At 52.5% G+C, this 18209-nt stretch overlaps 1 protein-coding gene across 1 annotated transcript in view; it reads right to left on the reverse strand.

The window, feature by feature from the left end:
• The window catches only part of C8H8orf74 (chromosome 8 C8orf74 homolog), a 28770-nt gene continuing 26414 nt past the window's right edge, over window positions 15854-18209 (reverse strand). Inside the window, exons 3-4 of the mRNA XM_018051849.1 lie at window positions 16824-17155; window positions 15854-16144 (exon numbers count right to left, since the gene is read on the reverse strand). Coding sequence (XP_017907338.1) covers window positions 15854-16144; window positions 16824-17155 — 623 coding nt within the window. The remainder of the gene's footprint in view (window positions 16145-16823; window positions 17156-18209) is intronic.

Below are 18209 nucleotides of genomic sequence, written 5' to 3' on the forward strand. Positions count from 1 at the left end.
TGATAAGATAGATTGATTTGTCCCAATGTGGACCATCAGTCGAATTAGGTGTCCTCATGTAAACAAAGCAGTTACAATTTTACTGGAAAGAATTCTCATCCTAGCTCTATGACCTTGAAAAAAATGGGAATTTTTTTTTTTTGCTTTATTTATTATTTTTTTACTTTTGGCTGCACTGGGTCGTGTTGCTGCACACAGGCTTTCTCTAGTTGCAGCGTGTTGGGACTGCTCTCTTACGGTGCAGAGGCTTCTCATCGAGGTGGCTTCTCCTGTTGTAGAGTACAGGCTCAGTAGCTGCGGCGTATAGGCTCCTTGGCATGTGGGATCTTCCTAGACCAGGAATTGAAGCTGTGTTCCTTGCATCGGCAGGCAGATTCTTATCCACTGGACCACCAGGGAACCCCAGGAATTGTTATCATGTTGTCAATCCCCAGATTTGATGAAAAAGGAACTGGAGGCCAGGAGAGGTCAAGGGATTCACTTGAGAGGGAGCAGCTTGGAGCAGAAACTGGTGAAGGGCCTTGAGTGCGGAGCTGTGAAGGGGAGGGGCCAGGAGGGGCCCCGCCCCTCAGGACCCAGCCTGGTCGGTCATCCTCAGCAGTGCTGGCCCAGGAGGCTGGCTGGGACAGGGCTAGGGGAGAACTCCACCTCCCGTGGCCTCTCTGCTGGACTGGGGGGGGTCTCACCCTTGAGCAGGGGTTGGGGGGGGGTTGGCTAGTGGCACAACAAGGACACGGGTGATGGGACAAAGTGTTCCTCGGAATGCAGCCGGTAGGGGATACAGGAGCCTGTGGGTGGGCATGCCCAGGAGACTTCCCAAGAAGTCTGGATTCCTGGATTCCTGCATCCTCCGGGTGCTGACCCAGGAGAGGGGGGCTGGGGATGAGTGTCCTGGGAAGGGAGAGCTTCAGTGTGCTCTGGTGGGAGGTGGGCACAAGGCCCTAGGCTCCCAGTCCCTTCTGGGAATGGGGGAGGGGGCACAGAGGGACCCGGACGTCTCTGGGAGCCTGGGCCCCTTTGTTGTGTTTCTGCCACCCCCGCCTGCCCCCTGTGACCAGGCTGCAGGTGCCCAAAAAGGCAGTAGGTGGTTCAGCGTTGGCAGAGGGGCTGGGAAGCCGGGACAGAACCCCGAAGTGGCCATCACAGCCCAGCATTGTCTGCCTCCCTGGTGGTTGGGGGACTGAGAGGAGGACGAAGGGCTGCAGGAGGGGCCCGGAGAGGGCGGAGGAGCAGCCTGGTGCCGAGTGTTTTCCTGCCCCTGGGAGCTGCTGTGACCAGGAGGAGGAGGATGTGGCCTGAGCCCAGTGTTTCCTGCCTGATAAGCCAGCCCCTCCCTGGGAGCCACGGCCAGGCTACCTTCGCGCCCAGAGCCCTGCCCAGGGAGGGGCCGGCCGAGGAGGAAAATCACTTCTCCAGATTAGCTAGCCCATGCCGAGCCTTCCTCCCCCGCCCCGTCCCGAAGCAGCCACAGGAAATGGGGCTGGGGCCAACACGCCCAGAGGTCCCCACCTTCAGAGCACTCAGGCTCCAGGCCCAGGGACTCCGGCCTGTCTTGGGGCCTCAGAGGCCACGTCCCCCGAGAGCAGATGCCTTCCTGCTCCAACGTCAATCATCTCCAAGGAGGGCAGGGAGTGTAAACCTTTTTACGTGTTTGTCAGATCTCTCAGACTGCAAAGCTGGTCCATTTCTTCAGTGTTAGTCCATGCACCAGCCCCCTCCTACCTGGCCACCATCTGAGGGCAGAGGGCGGACAGCGGTGGGCTTGGCAGGCCCGACGTCAGGCTGGTGCAGAGGGAGGGGCCAGGGCTGCCCTGGGCCCCAGCTGCTGCCCTGCTCTGCCCTAATGGGCTGTGTGACTGGAGGGAGATCTCGACCCTCTCTGAGCCTTGCTCCCTTCTAACTGGAAGGGTGAGGGGCAGTAGCCTCACAGGAGCAGAGGGTCTCCCTCCCAGGGACTTGGGGAGCCACGTGGGCAGTGACCACCCCCCTGAGAAGGGCTGGCTCTCAGAGAGCAGCCAATCCCCACTGAGGGAGGGAAGGAGGGCCTGGAGGGGCAGCGCCTGCTCATGAATGTCACCTCGAGCTGACTTGCCCCTGCTCTGCTTTCATCTCCTGTAGAGAATGTCCTCTCTGGTCTCGCTCCCACCATCCTGTCCCTGGGCCCAGTCTGCTCCCTGGGAGCCAGGATACCTGGGACTCCAGGTTAGGGGCAACGATTATGCCTAGGACCCCAAGGCAGGCGAGAGGGGGCTTCCCAGAGACACCAGTAATGGAGAGGGTCGGGGGCTGCTCAGACACACAGCCATCAATGGGGACCCTACCAGGACTGTAGGCTGCCGACATCCAGGCATGCCCCCCACCAACCCAGCAGCTGGCTTTCTCACAGGCCCCCTGCTCTGGGCACTCTGCCCCCAAACTGAGGTGCACCTCCTCACTCAAGCCCAGACCTGCTCCCCAGGCCCCTGATAAAGGCACCCCCTCCACCCTCATCAGGAAGCCAGTTCTTGGTCATTAAAGTGCACAAAGGGAGAATTTAATGCCCAGCGCAGGTGAAGATGTGCTTGCTTTGCAGAAAACATGCACATAGGTATTGACAGACACCCCAGTGGGCACGTGCACGAGGACACGTGGGCGGCACTCTGCCCTTCACACTCGGGGGCACTGTCTACAAAGCGCTTCTGCGTTTGGTGTCTCCCGTAACCATGGCAGCCTTCCGATGCAGATATGATTATACCCTTTCACAGGTGGAGCTGATGCTCAGGTGAGGCAAAGCAGGGCTGAGTCAGGTCCCGTCACTGATAAGCAGAGATGGGGATCCCGCCCATGGAGCAGGAGACAAACGTGCCCTCCCCGGTTCCTGCCTCAGAGGATGGACTGTCTCTCGGCTGTGCCTGTGGTGAGTGTCCACCCACCGCAGCTGACCCTGAACAGCTGGTGGGCGGCAGAGAGGAGGGTGGGGAATTCTCTGGGCTGCTCGTCGGCTCGCAGCCTGGCTGATGGTGCAGGGCCACGTGAGCTGCCTGGGTTGTGCCGTCCCCTGATCTGGGGTTACCTGGTCATGGGAGGCCTGTAGATAGGAGAGGTGGGTGAAGGAAGGAAAACTGTATTCTAACCCTTTCCATTTTATGCTCTGCAGAGCTGGCTCAGCCACTTGTCTGCTGTGTGACCTTGGGCAAGTTACTTTCCCTCTCTGGGCCCCTGTAAATTAGGAATCTGGACTTGAGCGTTTCTAGAGGCTAGAATACCCTGGTTCTCTGAACCTGTGAAGAGGAGCAAGAAGCAGAGGTGTTCCCCTCCTCTCTACTCCTGGCCTCAGCCTGAGAGTGGTCTCTAGGGAGGCGGCAGTCATGGGGGGGGCGGTCCCTGGACGGGGTCCCCCTGAGCTGCGCACATCTGTGCTGGGGATGTGGCTCCCACATTCAGGCCCTGGACACATCCTTCCTCATCATTCCTTCTTGCCTCAGCTGCCTTGGGCTCTCGCCAAGCCTTGTCACCAGGCCACGGCCTAAGGCCCTCAGACACCTGGCTGGGCCCCAGTTCTATGTGTCACCAGGCCTTGGCACCACCTCCTTGGAACTCTGCCTCACCTTGCCCAAGTCACCTGATCCATCTACCTATCCACAGAGGGTGTTTGACCTGACAAAATGAGGCAAGAGGCCTCTGCTGTCAGAGCCCAGCCTGGTAGGTCCTCACGTAACCCTGATACCCAGGAGCATCCCTCCCGTCAGGCGGGACCAAGTGAAGGCTGCAGCTGGGCCCTCCATGGCCAAGGGGGACTCCAGGACTCCATCCTCCCAAGACCACAAGTGCTGTCCACTCCCAGGCCTCCCCACAGTCGCTTGAGTATGGTCCTGAGGCCAGCCAGAGGGGCCCATAACGTCTGCAAATGTCCCTTGGGGACAAGCTTCTGCCTGCCTGCTACTACCAGCAAGGTGAGGCCCAGACCTCTCTGAGGGATGCTCAGGCTCCAACCCAGCTGGCAGCCTCCTCTCCCCTGACTTCCTGCCCACAGCATACTCTGTGTTCTGGGCACAGCAGATTTCCAAATGGGGCTTGTTTCCTCATTCCCCCATGTCTTTGCTTAGGCTGTTCCCTCAGGCTGAAACGCCCTTCCCCGCATCTTCACTTGGCGGACTCCTACTCATGTCTCAGGACACAGCTCGGATGTTTCTCCTCTCAGAAAGCCTCTTCCATGCACTCTCCACCCATCCGACCCACCTCCCCCAGCCCGCGTCCCCAGAGAGTGTGTGCATGTTCCCACCAGCCTCTCATGCAGCACCGAGCATGTGATAATGCAATCTGTTTTCCAGCCTGTGTCCTCCCACTAGTCTAGGAATGGATTTATCTGGGAAAGCCATCTTCTTTATCTTTGATTCCACGGGGCCTGCTCCATCCATGCCAGGCACACAGTAGATGCCCCGTCAGCATCTGCTGGATCACAGAAGCTGCTCGGGGCTCAAACACTTCTGGTCCGCCCTCTGCTCAGTGTTTCATCTTAGACGAGTTGCTTCATTTTTCTCTGGGACTCGGCTTTTCTACTTGTAAATTGGTCCGTGCTCACTTATGTCGAGAGATTTCAGATCATAGTAATTAAAAATAGAAACTCAGGAGATGGTCGATGGTGAGGTTTCCATTCATAATGCAATCTCTCTCTCTCTTCTTTTTGAATTTCTGCGCTGGGTCTTCGTGGCTGCGGGGCTTCCTGGAGTTGGGCTGCAGTGGGCTGCTCACTGTGGCGGCTCCTCTTGGTGCGGAGCACAGGCTTCACTGGTTGCAGCATGCAGGCTCACTACTGCTTCACTGGTTGCAGTAATCGTGGCGCACGGGCTTTGTTACTCCTCAGGATGTGGAATCACCCTGATCCAGGGATCGAACCTGTGTCCCCTGCATTGGCAGGCAGATTCCTATCCACTGTACCACCAGGGAAGTCCCACAATCACCTTTTGATGATCACTGGAAAATTTTAATTCTGCACTGGCCGTCTGCCACCTTTTAGTCTGTCTGTACCCCACCCTTGGCCATCTGTCAGGAATGAAAGCTATTTGTAATGTCCCCAGAGGAGCAGGTCAGGAAGAAAATCAGTGCTGCATGTGGGGAGATGATACATACAGATATACGTTACACACACTCATATATATACGTATACTACACACACATATGTATTATATACATATATATACACCTGCACACACATCTATTGCATATAATCAGTTATACATAAATACATATTGCACACATATGCACACATATCATGACTTTCCAGGGCCTGATACAAAAGATTTGGGGACTGCTTATCCTCCCACCCCAATGGGGCCCATCCAAGCAGCTGACTCTAATGATTCCCGTTGCTGTTGTTGTTCAGTTGCTCAGTCGTGTCCAACTGTTTGTGACCCCATGGACTGCAGCACTCTAGGCATCCCTATCCCTCACTATGTCCCAGATTTTGTTCAAACTCATGTCCATTGAGTCGATGATGCCATCCAACCATCTCATCCTCTGTCACTGTCTTGTCCTGCCCTCAATCTTTCCCACCATCAGGATCTTTTCCAATGAGTCAGCTCTTCACATCAGGTGGCCAAAGTATTGGAGCTTCAGCTTCAGTGTCAGTCCTTCCAATGAATATTCAGGGCTGATCTCCTTCAGAATGGACTGGTTGGATCTCCTTGCAGTCCAAGGGACTCTCAAGAGTCTTCTCCAACACCACACTTCAAAAGCATCAATTCTGTGGTGGTCAGCCTTCAAAGTAAGGAGTTGGCTGCTAATTCTATAGTAATAAGGATGTAAGTTCTCTTTGGAAGTAAATTTAGCCCCTTGGTAAGTTATCTTTTCCAGGCCTAATTTAAAAACCTTTTATTATTTTTTGTTGTAGTCCTTCTAGACTTTTCTCCCCCTAGGTTTATGTATGTGTTTACCCCTGTATTTTTAAACCTTATTTTCGGATATTGGGATTACATTGTTTTGTAAATTCGCTTTTGTAAAAAGTGAAAACGTAGCCTGAATACATTTCTGCAGCAGCGCAGGCCTCTGAACAGGCGATGAACTCTGTTGTAGGCTCTTCTAGAAGTCACGTTTCCGATCCCCATGTTACGGAACCCCACAAATGCCCCCACAGTTTGCTGAAGAAGCCTGAATTGCCGCGTATGAGGACCCACTTCCTCGACCAGAGAGTTGACCTGCCGGTCACACTGAGGAGGAAAGGTGTACAACCCCAATCTTTGGGGTACCTCAGCCTTCAGCAGGGCCCCCTCTGCAGAAGCCATCGCACCTCAGGACTCTCTCCTGAGCATGTTCCCATTGCCCAAAGAGTGTGGGGGGCTTTCTTGCCACAGAGATAAGGAGGCACATGTTCACTTTCTAAATGTGGGTTCTGGGACTTCCCCGGTGGTCCAGTGGTTAAAACTCTACACTTCCAATGCAGGGGGTGCAGTTTCGATCCCTGGTCCAGGAACTAAGATCCCACATGCTGGGGAGCTAAATAAATAAATGTAGGTTTTGTTTGCAACTGAACGTCTATTCTCAAATGACGTGATCCCTGCTCCCCCGAGTCATCTGCCAGCTGGCTCTCAAGGGAAGGCCCCTAGGGCCCAGGTGCAGGCTGCAAGGATGCCCACTTGCAAGGCCAGGCTGGGCACCCAGAGGGAAGTGACTTGTCCGTGGCTGCGCAGTGAGTCAGCAGCTTGGCCCGGCAGCCCTGAGTGCTGGGAACCGGCCTGGGGCCCAGCACGGCCGCCCGGCCTCTGACGTGCACCGTCTTGCTCAGGGCGGAAACCTCTCTTCCTGGGAAGGAGGGTAAAGGCCCAGGGGTGCCTGGGCTTGGAGGTGCGTCCTCTGCTAGAAACGGCCCAGTGACTTTGGGGTGACCTTTTCCTGTGCATGTCCCCTTGGTCCAGCTTGGCTGTGACTGTGCAGGACATGGTCTTCCTGTCTCCCCGATGTCGGGGAAGAGTGTGCCTAGAGGGCAGGGCTCCCCCTCTTGCTGCCTGTGGAGCCTGGGGTGAGTCACTCACTTCCTCCAGCCTCAGTTTCCTTAGCTGGAAGAACAGGGATCCTGAAGCCCCTCCCTCACTGGGTGGGAGGGTGGATCGAGATTCCAGGTTCTCATCAAATGACTCAAAGCTGGTGCTTAATAAATACGCGCTTTTCTTTTGGTTTCATCCTGTTACTGCTCATCTGGGGACACGACTCACACTGGGGGCCCTTTTCCACAGTCCCTCCCAACCCTGGTCTGCACCAGTCTGGCCTAGTGGATGGCGCCTGGGTGCACAGCAATCAAAATACAATAGGGTCACTGTGCAAATGCAGCTTCAAGACAGGCTCCCTTATTTCCCTTTAAACTTGGACTCCAGGAGGCCCCCAGCAACCCTCTACACACAGACATTCTGAGCTCCAGATTCCACCAGCCAGCCTTTCCTCTGATGCTGCCACCCACCTTAACCATTACCCTCCTCCCAGCAGGAGCCCTTACTCAAGTGCCACCTGTCGCTGAGGCCTCCCTTTTGGTGCCCTCCTGACCTGTGTGCCTGTGGGCTGTCACTCATGGTCACACAGCGCCCTATGGACAGGGTACCAACTCCTTGGGGCTCACCTCTAACTCCAGCCTCCTAGAGGGGAGGGGTTGCATTGCTGTGATGGCTGGTTTAGGGAGAAGAGTAGACGCTTAGGGTTAGGTGTGAGGGGCCTAGGTTCAAAACCCAGCAGGTCAGTTATTAGCTTGGAAGCAGTAGCTGAGTTTTCTGGCTCCTCTAAACTTCAGTGTTCTCATGTGTAAAATGAGGGTATTGAAATAAGGTGTCTGGCGCCCGGTAGTTACTTGGTCTTAAGTTAGAGATGACCTTCACTGTGCTAATTTTTGGTCTTCTCTGTGTCTCATTCATTCCAGGGGTTCCACAAATGCTCCTTGAATGGAGTAGCAGCCAGCATGCTTGACTGGGTTGTGTGCCAGTGATGGTCACGAACATGGAGCAAGCAGAGCTGTTCCTGGAGGCCTTTTTGGTTCCAGTCTGAGCTCCTTCCCTGGGTTGATACCCTCAGCCCTTTCACAGACTCCCTCCTGTGCTACGCGTTTGAAAAGTTTTCAATAGCTGTTCGCAATAGATCTGAGTGTGGGATTTCTGGGGAGAAAGACTTGATGGCAGGGAGAAGGCAGCCCTTCTGGCACCCTTCCACCCAGCATTCCAGGTATTTGAGCCCTGAGTTGGGGTCATCACCAAAGACCACAATGGTGACTGACCTTGGGCAAGTCCCTTTCTCTCCCTGTTACTCATTCTCCTCAGCTGTACTGCAAGGTGGCTAAAGTGGGTACCCCTAGGATCCCTTCATCTCTGCTGTTCTACATCTCTGAGGAAAAAAAAAATCCTCCTTATCTCAAATAAAAGTAGTGGTTTATTCTCAAATTTCAGATAGAATGACAGTAGCCATACGGGTTGCAAGGGATAGTAGTTGTTGAGTACTGGTGGGTAGTGTTAATTAGTGAATTTGCTTCTGTAATTAGCAATTTACTTAACTCTGCATTTACCCTACGCTCTGTGTCGGTGTGGCAGATCAAAGTCGGTCAAGGATGCTTTGTCACTCCTTGCCCTGAAAGGCATGTCTGTTTTCCCACCCCCTTGATTCTGAGCTGGGTCTAGCACCGCTTTGACCAGTAGAGCAATAGAGCGCGGTTGAAGTGATGCTCTGCTTTAAGAGGGTTGCCACCTTCTATTTCCTACCGCTCGGAACCTGGTTGCCATGTTGTGAGGAAGCCCAAGCAACCCTACAGAGAACTCACGTGGAAGGTCAGGGCTCCGGGTCAACAGTCTCAGCTGAGCTCCCAACCAGCCACCAGCATGAACAGATCTGCCAGCCACGCAAGTAAAGCATCTTTGAAGTGACTCCTTCAGCTCAAGTTGAGCTATTTGAGCTGATTCCAGGTGGAGCAAAGACAAGCAGTCCACGTGAACCCTGCCCAAGTAGAACGATCCTGATTGCTGTTATTTTATTGATTCTGGAGATAGTTTGTTACCCAGCAATAGTCACTGGAACTTCAGAGCTAGTGCTGGTACGGTGGTGGTGCTGGTACGGTGGTGGTGGAGGTGGTGGTTCAGTTTCTCAGTCGTGTCCAACTCTTGTGACCCCATGGACTATAGCCTGCCAGGCTCCTCTGTCCATGGAATTCTCCAGGCAAGAATAAAGGAGCCGGTAGCCATTTCGTTCTCCAGGAGTGCTGGTATGTGGCAACCCAAAGATAGATAAATTCATGTCTTAGCCTATGTTCCTTTTAAAACCAGAACCTAAGACAAAGGCTTGATTGTAGCGTAGAGTTTCTTTGAGAAGTGACCTCAGAAGGAAGAAATGAAGCCCAAAGAGGGAAGACAGAGGAGGGAAAGCCAATATCTAGCTGTGTCTCTGAGTTGTCCGCTACTCTGGGCAACTAGTGCTTGATCCCATGGGACCTTCTGAGGAGCCCCATAGATGGTGTCTCAGAATGGTCTGCCTGAGAGATGACAGGAAGAAGCATTTAGCCACAGGCCCCCTCCCCACATTGGCTGGAGTGTTCTATGATAGGCCCCCCGCCCTTCCAGGATGTGCATGGTTCCCGACAGTGCCTCAGGCTGCGACAGGAGCAAAGTCCTGGGCAGGAAGCAGGGGACATTCGGCAAACACTGGAATAAGGACAGGCAGTATGGAATGGACAGGGTTGGCATGGAGCAGTTACTTAGGCTTGGCTGGAATCTGAGGTGAGGCCCTGAGAATGAGAGGTGGCCCCACAAGAAACGTCTGGGATGACACGGCTGTTGAAGAAGCTGAACAGCTGGGGACCTTCTTAGCGCATGCGCTGTGGCTACTCCGTGAAGCTGTGAGTTTCTCTCAGTTGCACCTGCAGGGTGGTGATAATTCTGGGCTTTGAGTCCCGATCACCAGCAACCTCCTGGTTCAGAGTTTGAAAGTGAGTCTCCTCAGGATCCTAAGACGTCCCACTGGCTTTGTCCTAGAGGCAGCAGCTGCTGGCCCACGTTAGTGCTTCTTGCAAAGAATCTTGAGCAGCGCTGCCCACCTTTCAGCAACAGCTCTATCTTTTTGCTAGGGGCGTTCCAAAGCTTTTGTTCACCTATCTGGCCTAAATTATTCACAAAAATGTTAGAGGCACTTGGAGTCTTCCAGAAGAAAATGCCTAAGGCCGGTTTACAGAAGAGACTCTTTCTGGCTGTACCACTTCCCTTGCACGGGGATCATGGAGGTGGCATTTCCAGATTGTGCTGGAAATCTGAAATCCACAGGAAGAACAGCCTCCCAAGAAACCCTTCTGGGATGATGGTGCCTGGAGAATATCATCTTTTTTCTTTCCCAATTGGAATATAATCGCTTTACACTGTTGTGTTAGTTTCTGCTGTACAACAATGTGAATTAGCCATAAGTGTACGCAGGTCCCCTCCCTCTTGGATCTCCCTCCCACCCTCATCCCATCCCTCTAGGTCATCACAGAGCACCCAGCTGAGCTTCCTGCACCATACAGCAGCTTCCCACTAGCCATCTATGTTACACACGGTAGTGTACACATGTCAATATTGTAGCAAGTTCAGAAAACTATGTCTCTGCTCTCATTCTGCCTTGGAATCTAGGCTGGGAACTACACGGCCAAGTTCCCAGAAGATTGGAGTGGTGGGATCCTCAGATGATAAAGAACCCGCCTGCCAATGCAGGACATATAGGAGACGTGGGTTTGATCCCTGGGTAGGGAAGATCCCCTGGAGGAGGGCAGGCAACCCTCTCCAGTATTCTGGCCTGGAGAATCCCATGGACAGAGGAGCCTGGCGGGCTACAGTGCATGGGGTCACAAAGAGTCAGACACGACTGAGGGACTAACAGTTTCACTTTCAGAAAGGTTACCAGGGTTATCTTGCTCCTCGTTTCAAAAATGTGGGTACTGGGGATGGTCTCTGTTTCCTCAGCCTTTGGAGCTGGTATGAAAGAACTTTACAGAGAGTGTCGGAAAGTCCTGGGGTCCTTTGGAGGACATTTTAAAAGTACCATCACAGGGAGTTATAATAATAAAGCATGAATCGTTGACAGAAGTTTGGACTTAATGAATTTTATAGCGGAGATTACTGAATGACTAGGGTATGATGGCACTGCTCTTGGGGTGAATGTTTTCTGAAGAGGGGATGATAATGATGGATAAACTCAGGTCAGTTCAGTTCAGTCGCTCAGTCATGTCTGACTCTCTGCAACCCCATGAATCGCAGCACACCAGGCCTCCCTGTCCATCACCAACTCCCGGAGTTTACCCAAACTCATGTCCATCGAGTCAGTGATGCCATCCAGCCATCTCATCCTCTGTTGTCCCCTTCTCCTCCTGCCTTCAACCTTTCCCAACATCAGGGTCCTTTCAAATGAGTCAGCTCTTCACATCAAGTAGCCAAAATATTGGAGTTTAGGCCTCAGCATCAGTCCTTCCAATGAACACCCAGGACTGATCTCCTTTAGGATGGACTGGTTGGATCTCCTTGCAGTCCAAGGGACTCTCAAGAGTCTTCTCCAACACCACAGTTCAAAAGCATCAATTCTTCGGCACTCAGCTTTCTTCACAGTCCAACTCTCACATCCATATATGACTCCTGGAAAAACCATAGCCTTGACTAGATGGACCTTTGTTGGCAAAGTAATGTCTCTGCTTTTCAATATACTATCTAGGTTGGTCATAACTTTCCTTCCAAGGAGTAAGCGTCTTTTAATTTCATGGCTGCAATCACCATCTGCAGTGATTTTGGAGCCCCAAAAAATAAAGTCTGATGCTGTTTCCACTGTTTCCCTGTCCATTTGCCATGAAGTGATGGGACCAGATGCCATGATCTTCGTTTTCTGAATGTTGAGCTTTAAGCCAACTTTTTCACTCTCCTCTTTCACTTTCATCAAGAGGCTTTTTAGTTCCTCTTCACTTTCTGCCATAAGGGTGGTGTCATCTGCATATCTGAGGATACTGATACTTCTCCCAGCAATCTTGATTCCAGCTTGTGCTTCTTCCAGCCCAGCGTTTCTCATGATGTACTCTGCATATAAGTTAAATAAGCAGAGTGACTTTAAAAGTCCAGGTTCCCATAGAAGAGACTATTCGGGTTCTGTCCCCTGGCCCCTGAATAGTCTTCCATCCAAGAGTGGATACTGTGGTCTGGCTCAGAGTCCAGAACAAAAAGTGCGGCTTAAACCCAGGATCCATCACACATGCAGGCAGGGTGGTGGTCTTGGCTACAGGGACCCTGCCTTTTGAGATAGTAGAGAAGACAAAAGCTCTCTTCTAGAGGTTGGAGCTCTGGATGCGTCTGTCATGAACTTCAAGCTCCCCCCCACCTCATTAGTCAAGTGACCTTAAGTAATCATTTCACCTGTATGAGCCTCAGTTTCTTCATCTGTCATGGGAGAAGCATTCTCTGCCTTGCCAGCTTCCTGACGTCAATCAAGTAATGGGTGTGTGCTCCTTGGCTCAGTGACAGGGTGGAGCTGCCTCCCAGGCAATTGGATTAAGGAGCAACCTCTCTTCCGTCTCTTCTGCTTCCCTTTGCGTGGTGTCTTCCTTCTCACAGCCTGAAATCTTAGCTGCTAGAATATCAGCCTCCTAGAATTCTTATAGCCTCCCACCAAAAGGGAGGGAACCCTGACAGCTCTAAGTGGAAAAACACCTGAACCGACACCAGGGCTGGAGGTGTGGTAGGTGGGGTGATTATAGCACATTTTGATTGGTCTAGCCTGGGTCATGTGCCCCTGCCTGGCCCAATCACCATGGCCCAGCACAATGGTGTACTAGTACTGGTCCACGTGTGGAATGTGCTCTTGCTTTGGCCGGGGAGGGAGGCACTAAGGCTAAGAGCCTCCATCAGAACCCTATGGTTGGTGCAGGCAGTGGAGACCAGTTTTTCAAAGAAGTTGTTGATCTGGGCAGTCAAAACTGTGTGTGTGCACTGAGGCGTGGGGCTGCCTTGAAGCCAATAGGCGCCGAGTCCCTGTGAAGTAATGCCAATATTTCTGCTGTTAGCCCTGTACCTAAGTTTCTGTGAGGATGACCAGGGCCTGAGACCTTGCTCCAGTCTGAGTATCCTGGCCAAGAAGGTTGAGGACTTGATTTATCACCTCCATGATAAAATTCCATGTCTTATTGATAAAACAGTTCTCTCCTTTTAAAACAGAGAACACTGTGTGAGTGCCTTTAAAGGACCTCTCCCATCATGGTTTCTTTTTCTACTCTACCCACACATCCGTGTTTTGCTGAACTGGTGGTTTTTGGCAACGCTCTCAGGTCTACAGACATACAATGTGCCCGACACCATGTGACAGTCTAAGAAGGCATCACAGACGTACAATGGCTCCTGGCTCTCAAAGGAGCTGCAGGCTGGCAGGAGTTGCAAATGAGGACCAGGAGTGCAAAAAGATGCAAAACGATGGGTGCTCAGGAGCTGTTGGAGTGGAGGAGAGCAGGGAGGCTGAGGGACCCAGGATGTCTGGGCTGGGGAGAGGAAGGCCCCTGCTTGTGGACTTCCCCCACCCCCTGCCGCTGCCAGGCCACCGACACTTGAAAGGCAGTAAAATGAGGAGGCGAAGAATACGATCTATGTCTAGACTCCCTGGTGTTTCTTAGCCCCTGCCCATCAGCCTTCTCATCTGTAAAATGGTGATGGTAATAATAGTACCCACTTCATAGGACTGTCATGAAAATAAAATGTTACACATCAAGTGCTTACAAGAGAACCTAGCACACACTATATGTTCAACTCATGTAACTTGCCATCACGTCACATCAAATATTTGCTTGTTAAATCATTGACTTTCTCTCGTCCCACCAGATTATAAACGTGATGAGCAGGGGCTCTTTTTTTTTTACTGTTTGGTGCAGTGTTCTCCAGGCTCAGAATAGTTGCTAGCACACAGTAGGTACTTACTAAATATTTGTGTACTACATACCTGATAGTTAATGTTATACTTGGCTTGGATTATTTTAATAGCTTCCTTCCTGGTCTCCCCTCTTCCAGCCTCTATATCCCTCCAATCATTTTGCTCTTGCTCAAGAGGTCAGGGTTTTGGTTTATTAAGCCTTCAACTGATTGGACAAGGCCCACCCACATTGGGGAAGGCAATCTGCTTTACCCCACCTGCAGCTTCAAATGTTAATCTTATCCAAAACACACCCTGTCAGAAACATGCAGGATAATGTTTGGCCAGGACTTTAGACAGTCTTTTGGGTTACATGCTGATGATGCTAGAGCAGATTTTTGTCTTGTTTTCAGTAACATCAGTATGGTTCTCAGGGTGGTTGCTAAATGCAGAGAATCATTTGCATTAACCTTTTTGAAAAAGAGGAAGTCTAGATCCTTACATTTTCCTAACTCACGCACTTTCTTGTTGAACTCATTGCTGCTATAGCTGTGTTGGAAAATGAAAATGCAGTTGCAAACACCAAGATAAACAGTTGCAGGTTTACACCCTCCAGTAAGTGGCAAAGTTGCTGCAGCAAGTCTGCTCCAACGGCTGCCTCTGAGCCCTTCAACACGATTCCTGCCTTCGAGGTCCTGCACGTCACGAATATACCCTTCGCCTGCCACTCCCGCTTCCCCACTGGCCTTCTGGTGGCCAGGTGGCCTCGTGACTCTTACAGGCCAGACACCACCAGCTAGAGCAACATTCCATCCCTTTGCCCACCCCAGAGCAGGAGTCAGCTCTCCTGAGTTGCTTGTACCCACCAGAATTCCAGCATCCCAGGGAGAGCCGCACACACTGTCTTTGAGAGGGTTACACCAAGGCAGGAAAAGCTTGGGAAGGAGACAGAGGTCAAGCCTTGTCATCTTCCGGTTTTAGCCTCAAGTTTACTGAAAACTCACTCACTGCCCATGTGACTCACAAACCAGGAAGCTGGCAGGAGCTGGAAGTCCAAGAGGAGGGGTGTCAGTCTTGTCCTGGCTTCTTATAGAGATTCTGAATAACACCCCACTGAACAATGACCCACCAGGCAGGACTCCAGGGCAATTAAAGTCAACCAAGACTGTCCCAGACCAACCAGAGCGGATGGTCACCTCACCTTTGGAGCACTTTATTCTTGGGCTCTCGGGGGTGATTCATCTCTCTCTGTGGGTGTTAGTGTGGGAGTGCGCCTACAGGCCAGCAGGTCTCCCACTTGACAGAAGGGAGCACTGGGCTCAGAGACAGAAAGGACGTGGACAAGGTCACAGACGCAAACAGTGCTGGGTGCGACGCTGGGCCTCTGGCCTCCGGGATGGTGCCGGTTCCCCTGTCTCAGGCTAAACAAGATGGGTTCTCACCGAAGGAAGTGTTTTCCAGAGGTGTGGGCTCTGCGCCCTCCAGCTGGAAAGCCGGTGGGTACAGCAGGCTGCACGTGGTAGATCCTCAGAGAGGAGGGGGTCCCAGCACCTGCTCCCCCGACGGTGCTGCAGGTCTTCCCTGAGGGACAGGACCACCCTCCCTCTCACCTGTTGAGACCTTCCCGGGGCTGATGTGTTGTTCGTGTCTGTTGTCTGAGCTCAGGCTTAGTCACCAGTGGTGTCTGACTGGCCTCATGGGGACAGCCCTCTCCCACCCTGCAGGGAAAATCTATTTGGATTGGATTTTCAGGAGGCGAAAGGTGGTGTCCAGCAAGAAGATACAGAACATGCAATATATGCTGTGTCTTCCCTGTCCCCACCTCCTTCACCCACGTAACTCAGTTACGCAAGAAACAGACATTCAACAAGTACTGCAGCCAGGACTTCTGTGTGTCTCTTTTAATCACTAGAAACCTCTGACCTATTGGGTGCTGAGTGCATCACATAATCCTTTCATAACTGAAAATGGCTCTTCCTCAATCAGTTTTCAGACCGTAGACATCAGGGGCGTTCTACTTCTTTGCTTTTGCTTTCTTCCCTTTGTTGGTTTTGGACAACTTAAGAGCTTCGTCTTGGCCTGACTGACCAGCAATGGGGACCAAGGGAGGGATGGGAGCGTTGAGGTTTAGAGTCTTCTTCTGAAGTTTCAGGTCCAAAATATCAAAGGTTATCTGTATCTCATACTGCAGCAGCTCCTTGAGGCACTCGATCTGGATGTGAATGGCCTCATTGATGAGTTTCTCTAGCTCCTGCAAGAAACAGAATGTGGCTGGTAAACAGGGTCTGGGGAAAGCTGAGGCCATCTGCAGGCAGAGTCCCACCACAGGTGCCACTTCTCAACCCAGCTGCCTCCTTTCTTAGTGTGCTGGGACCTTCTATCCCCTGCTCCCCAGACTTACTCTCTGTCCATCTCCACCCTACTCTATGCCCCAGGAGGCTGACTTTTAAGAGGTGCATCAACCAGCTCCGTTGACCTGTCGCTACTGACTGGGTTCAGCCAGTGGGAGGCCCTGGCAGAAGATCAGAAGGCGGGGAGAGGAAGAAACCTCCATGGCCCTTCCTTCATCCCCCAGGCCTCCATGAATGCCAGCTCTGGGAGTCTATGGTGGTTTGGAACCGGGGGCTCCTCTGGTGGAATCTGTGCTAGAAAGAACTTGGACTTTGGGGTCAACCAGGCCTCAGTCCAAATGTAAACTCGACCATATGCCAGCTTGGGGACCTTGGGTGATCAGTTAAACCCTCTGAGCCTCAGCCATCTCATCACTAAAATGGGGACATGAATTGTATATCTGAAGGATGTTTCATGAGACATGTGCGCAAAGCCTGTGCCCTCCTGCACCCTCCCAGGGGGGAGGACCCCAGGGTCCCGCCCGCAGTTTCTCTTGGCGGAAAGGGACGGAGACTGGGGCAGGAGAGCCGCCCCCTGCCCCACGGGCCCCTCTCACTTCTCTGTCAGAGTTGGCTGCTGCCAGCAGCTGGAACGTTGAGGTCCGCTTCTAGGCGCACCTCAGCGGAGCATGGTCCGCTCTGCACCCGGCTGCTCAGCCCCTCCAGCTGCTGCTCATGCTTCCAGACTTCCCGGTCCTTGCCCTCGGCCAGTGGGAGCGGCTGGGGCGGCGTGCACACCTCCAGGTTAGCAACAGTCAGGTTGACATCCCGGTCCTGGCCCAGGACGTACTGGTAGAGTTTGTAGTGGCGGATGAAGGTGTTGTGGAAGTAGTCGCACAGGGCCAGCAGGTGGGTGGTGTTGAACTGCCCCTGATAATCTCTGAGCTTGTTTCCCAGGATTGTCACGGCCTCGGTGATGGAGCAACCTGGGGGCACAGAAGGGCCTGGTAGCAAGTATGAACCAGACCAAAGCAGCCGGGATGGCTGATCAATGTGTGCTGACCCCAGAGACCATGTCCTACCAACTGTTGTATGTCACCATTTTTTAGGTTGAGAAAGCCATGGAGTGTATCATGTTTCCCTTTTTCCCTTGGCTCCTGGGGAGCTCAGGGGGCAATTTTATGCAGTAACTTACATTTATCCTATTTTTTTCTTATATGATTATCCCACTCCTTGCCTATATTTTGACATTTAGCTCTGGTTTTAAAGGCTTATTTCAGCTGTGCTTTATGCTATTTCCACTTCAGACCCTTCAGGAAGGAGGTGAGAGTATAAAAGGGATTCTGATATGAGTGGAGTGTGAGATGGTTGCAGAGACAGGGACATTATACTGGCCACTTGGGTCACTGACTTAGGCAAGTATTGTTTAGACCATGTAGAGGTCAGCCCTGAGGGTAGCACTGAGCAATGCTCCTTGGAGGATAAACCATCCTCTCCCATCTTCTTCCTTTGACATCTCTCTCTTTTTAATTTGTTTACTTTTCAGCCGCACTGTGTGGCGTACAGGATCTTAGTTCACTGACCAGGGATCGAACTCATGGCCCCTGCAATGGAAGTACAGATTCTTAACCACTGGACCACCTGAGAAGTCTGCACTTCACGCCTCTTGCTCACAACTCCATCAGAGGCTCAGGGTAAGAGTGTGGTCAGGAGGGCAGGACTCTCCCCGGCATATGATTGCATCTCAAGACAGAGGTAGTTCAGTAAAGGGTCTTGCTGAGTGAGGTGCGTGCCCTGTGGACAGATCTCTGGCAGGGAGAGGACAGGACAAGTGACAGAGGACCCTGGACCCTCACACAGATGCCACCCGCAGGGGCACCGTGAGCTCAGCCGTGTCTCTCTCGCCCCCTGACTCAGTGTCAGCTCTGCAGGACAAGAGCTTGGGCACAGACAGGGGGATTCCACAGCTCCCGCTATGAAGACGGAGACCAGGCGCTGCACACAGGGAGCCTGGCTTTTCTCCTGGGGTGGAGGCCAGCC

Source organism: Capra hircus, chromosome 8 (genome assembly GCF_001704415.2).
Source record: "Capra hircus breed San Clemente chromosome 8, ASM170441v1, whole genome shotgun sequence".
Classification (NCBI taxonomy): Eukaryota; Metazoa; Chordata; class Mammalia; order Artiodactyla; family Bovidae; genus Capra; species Capra hircus.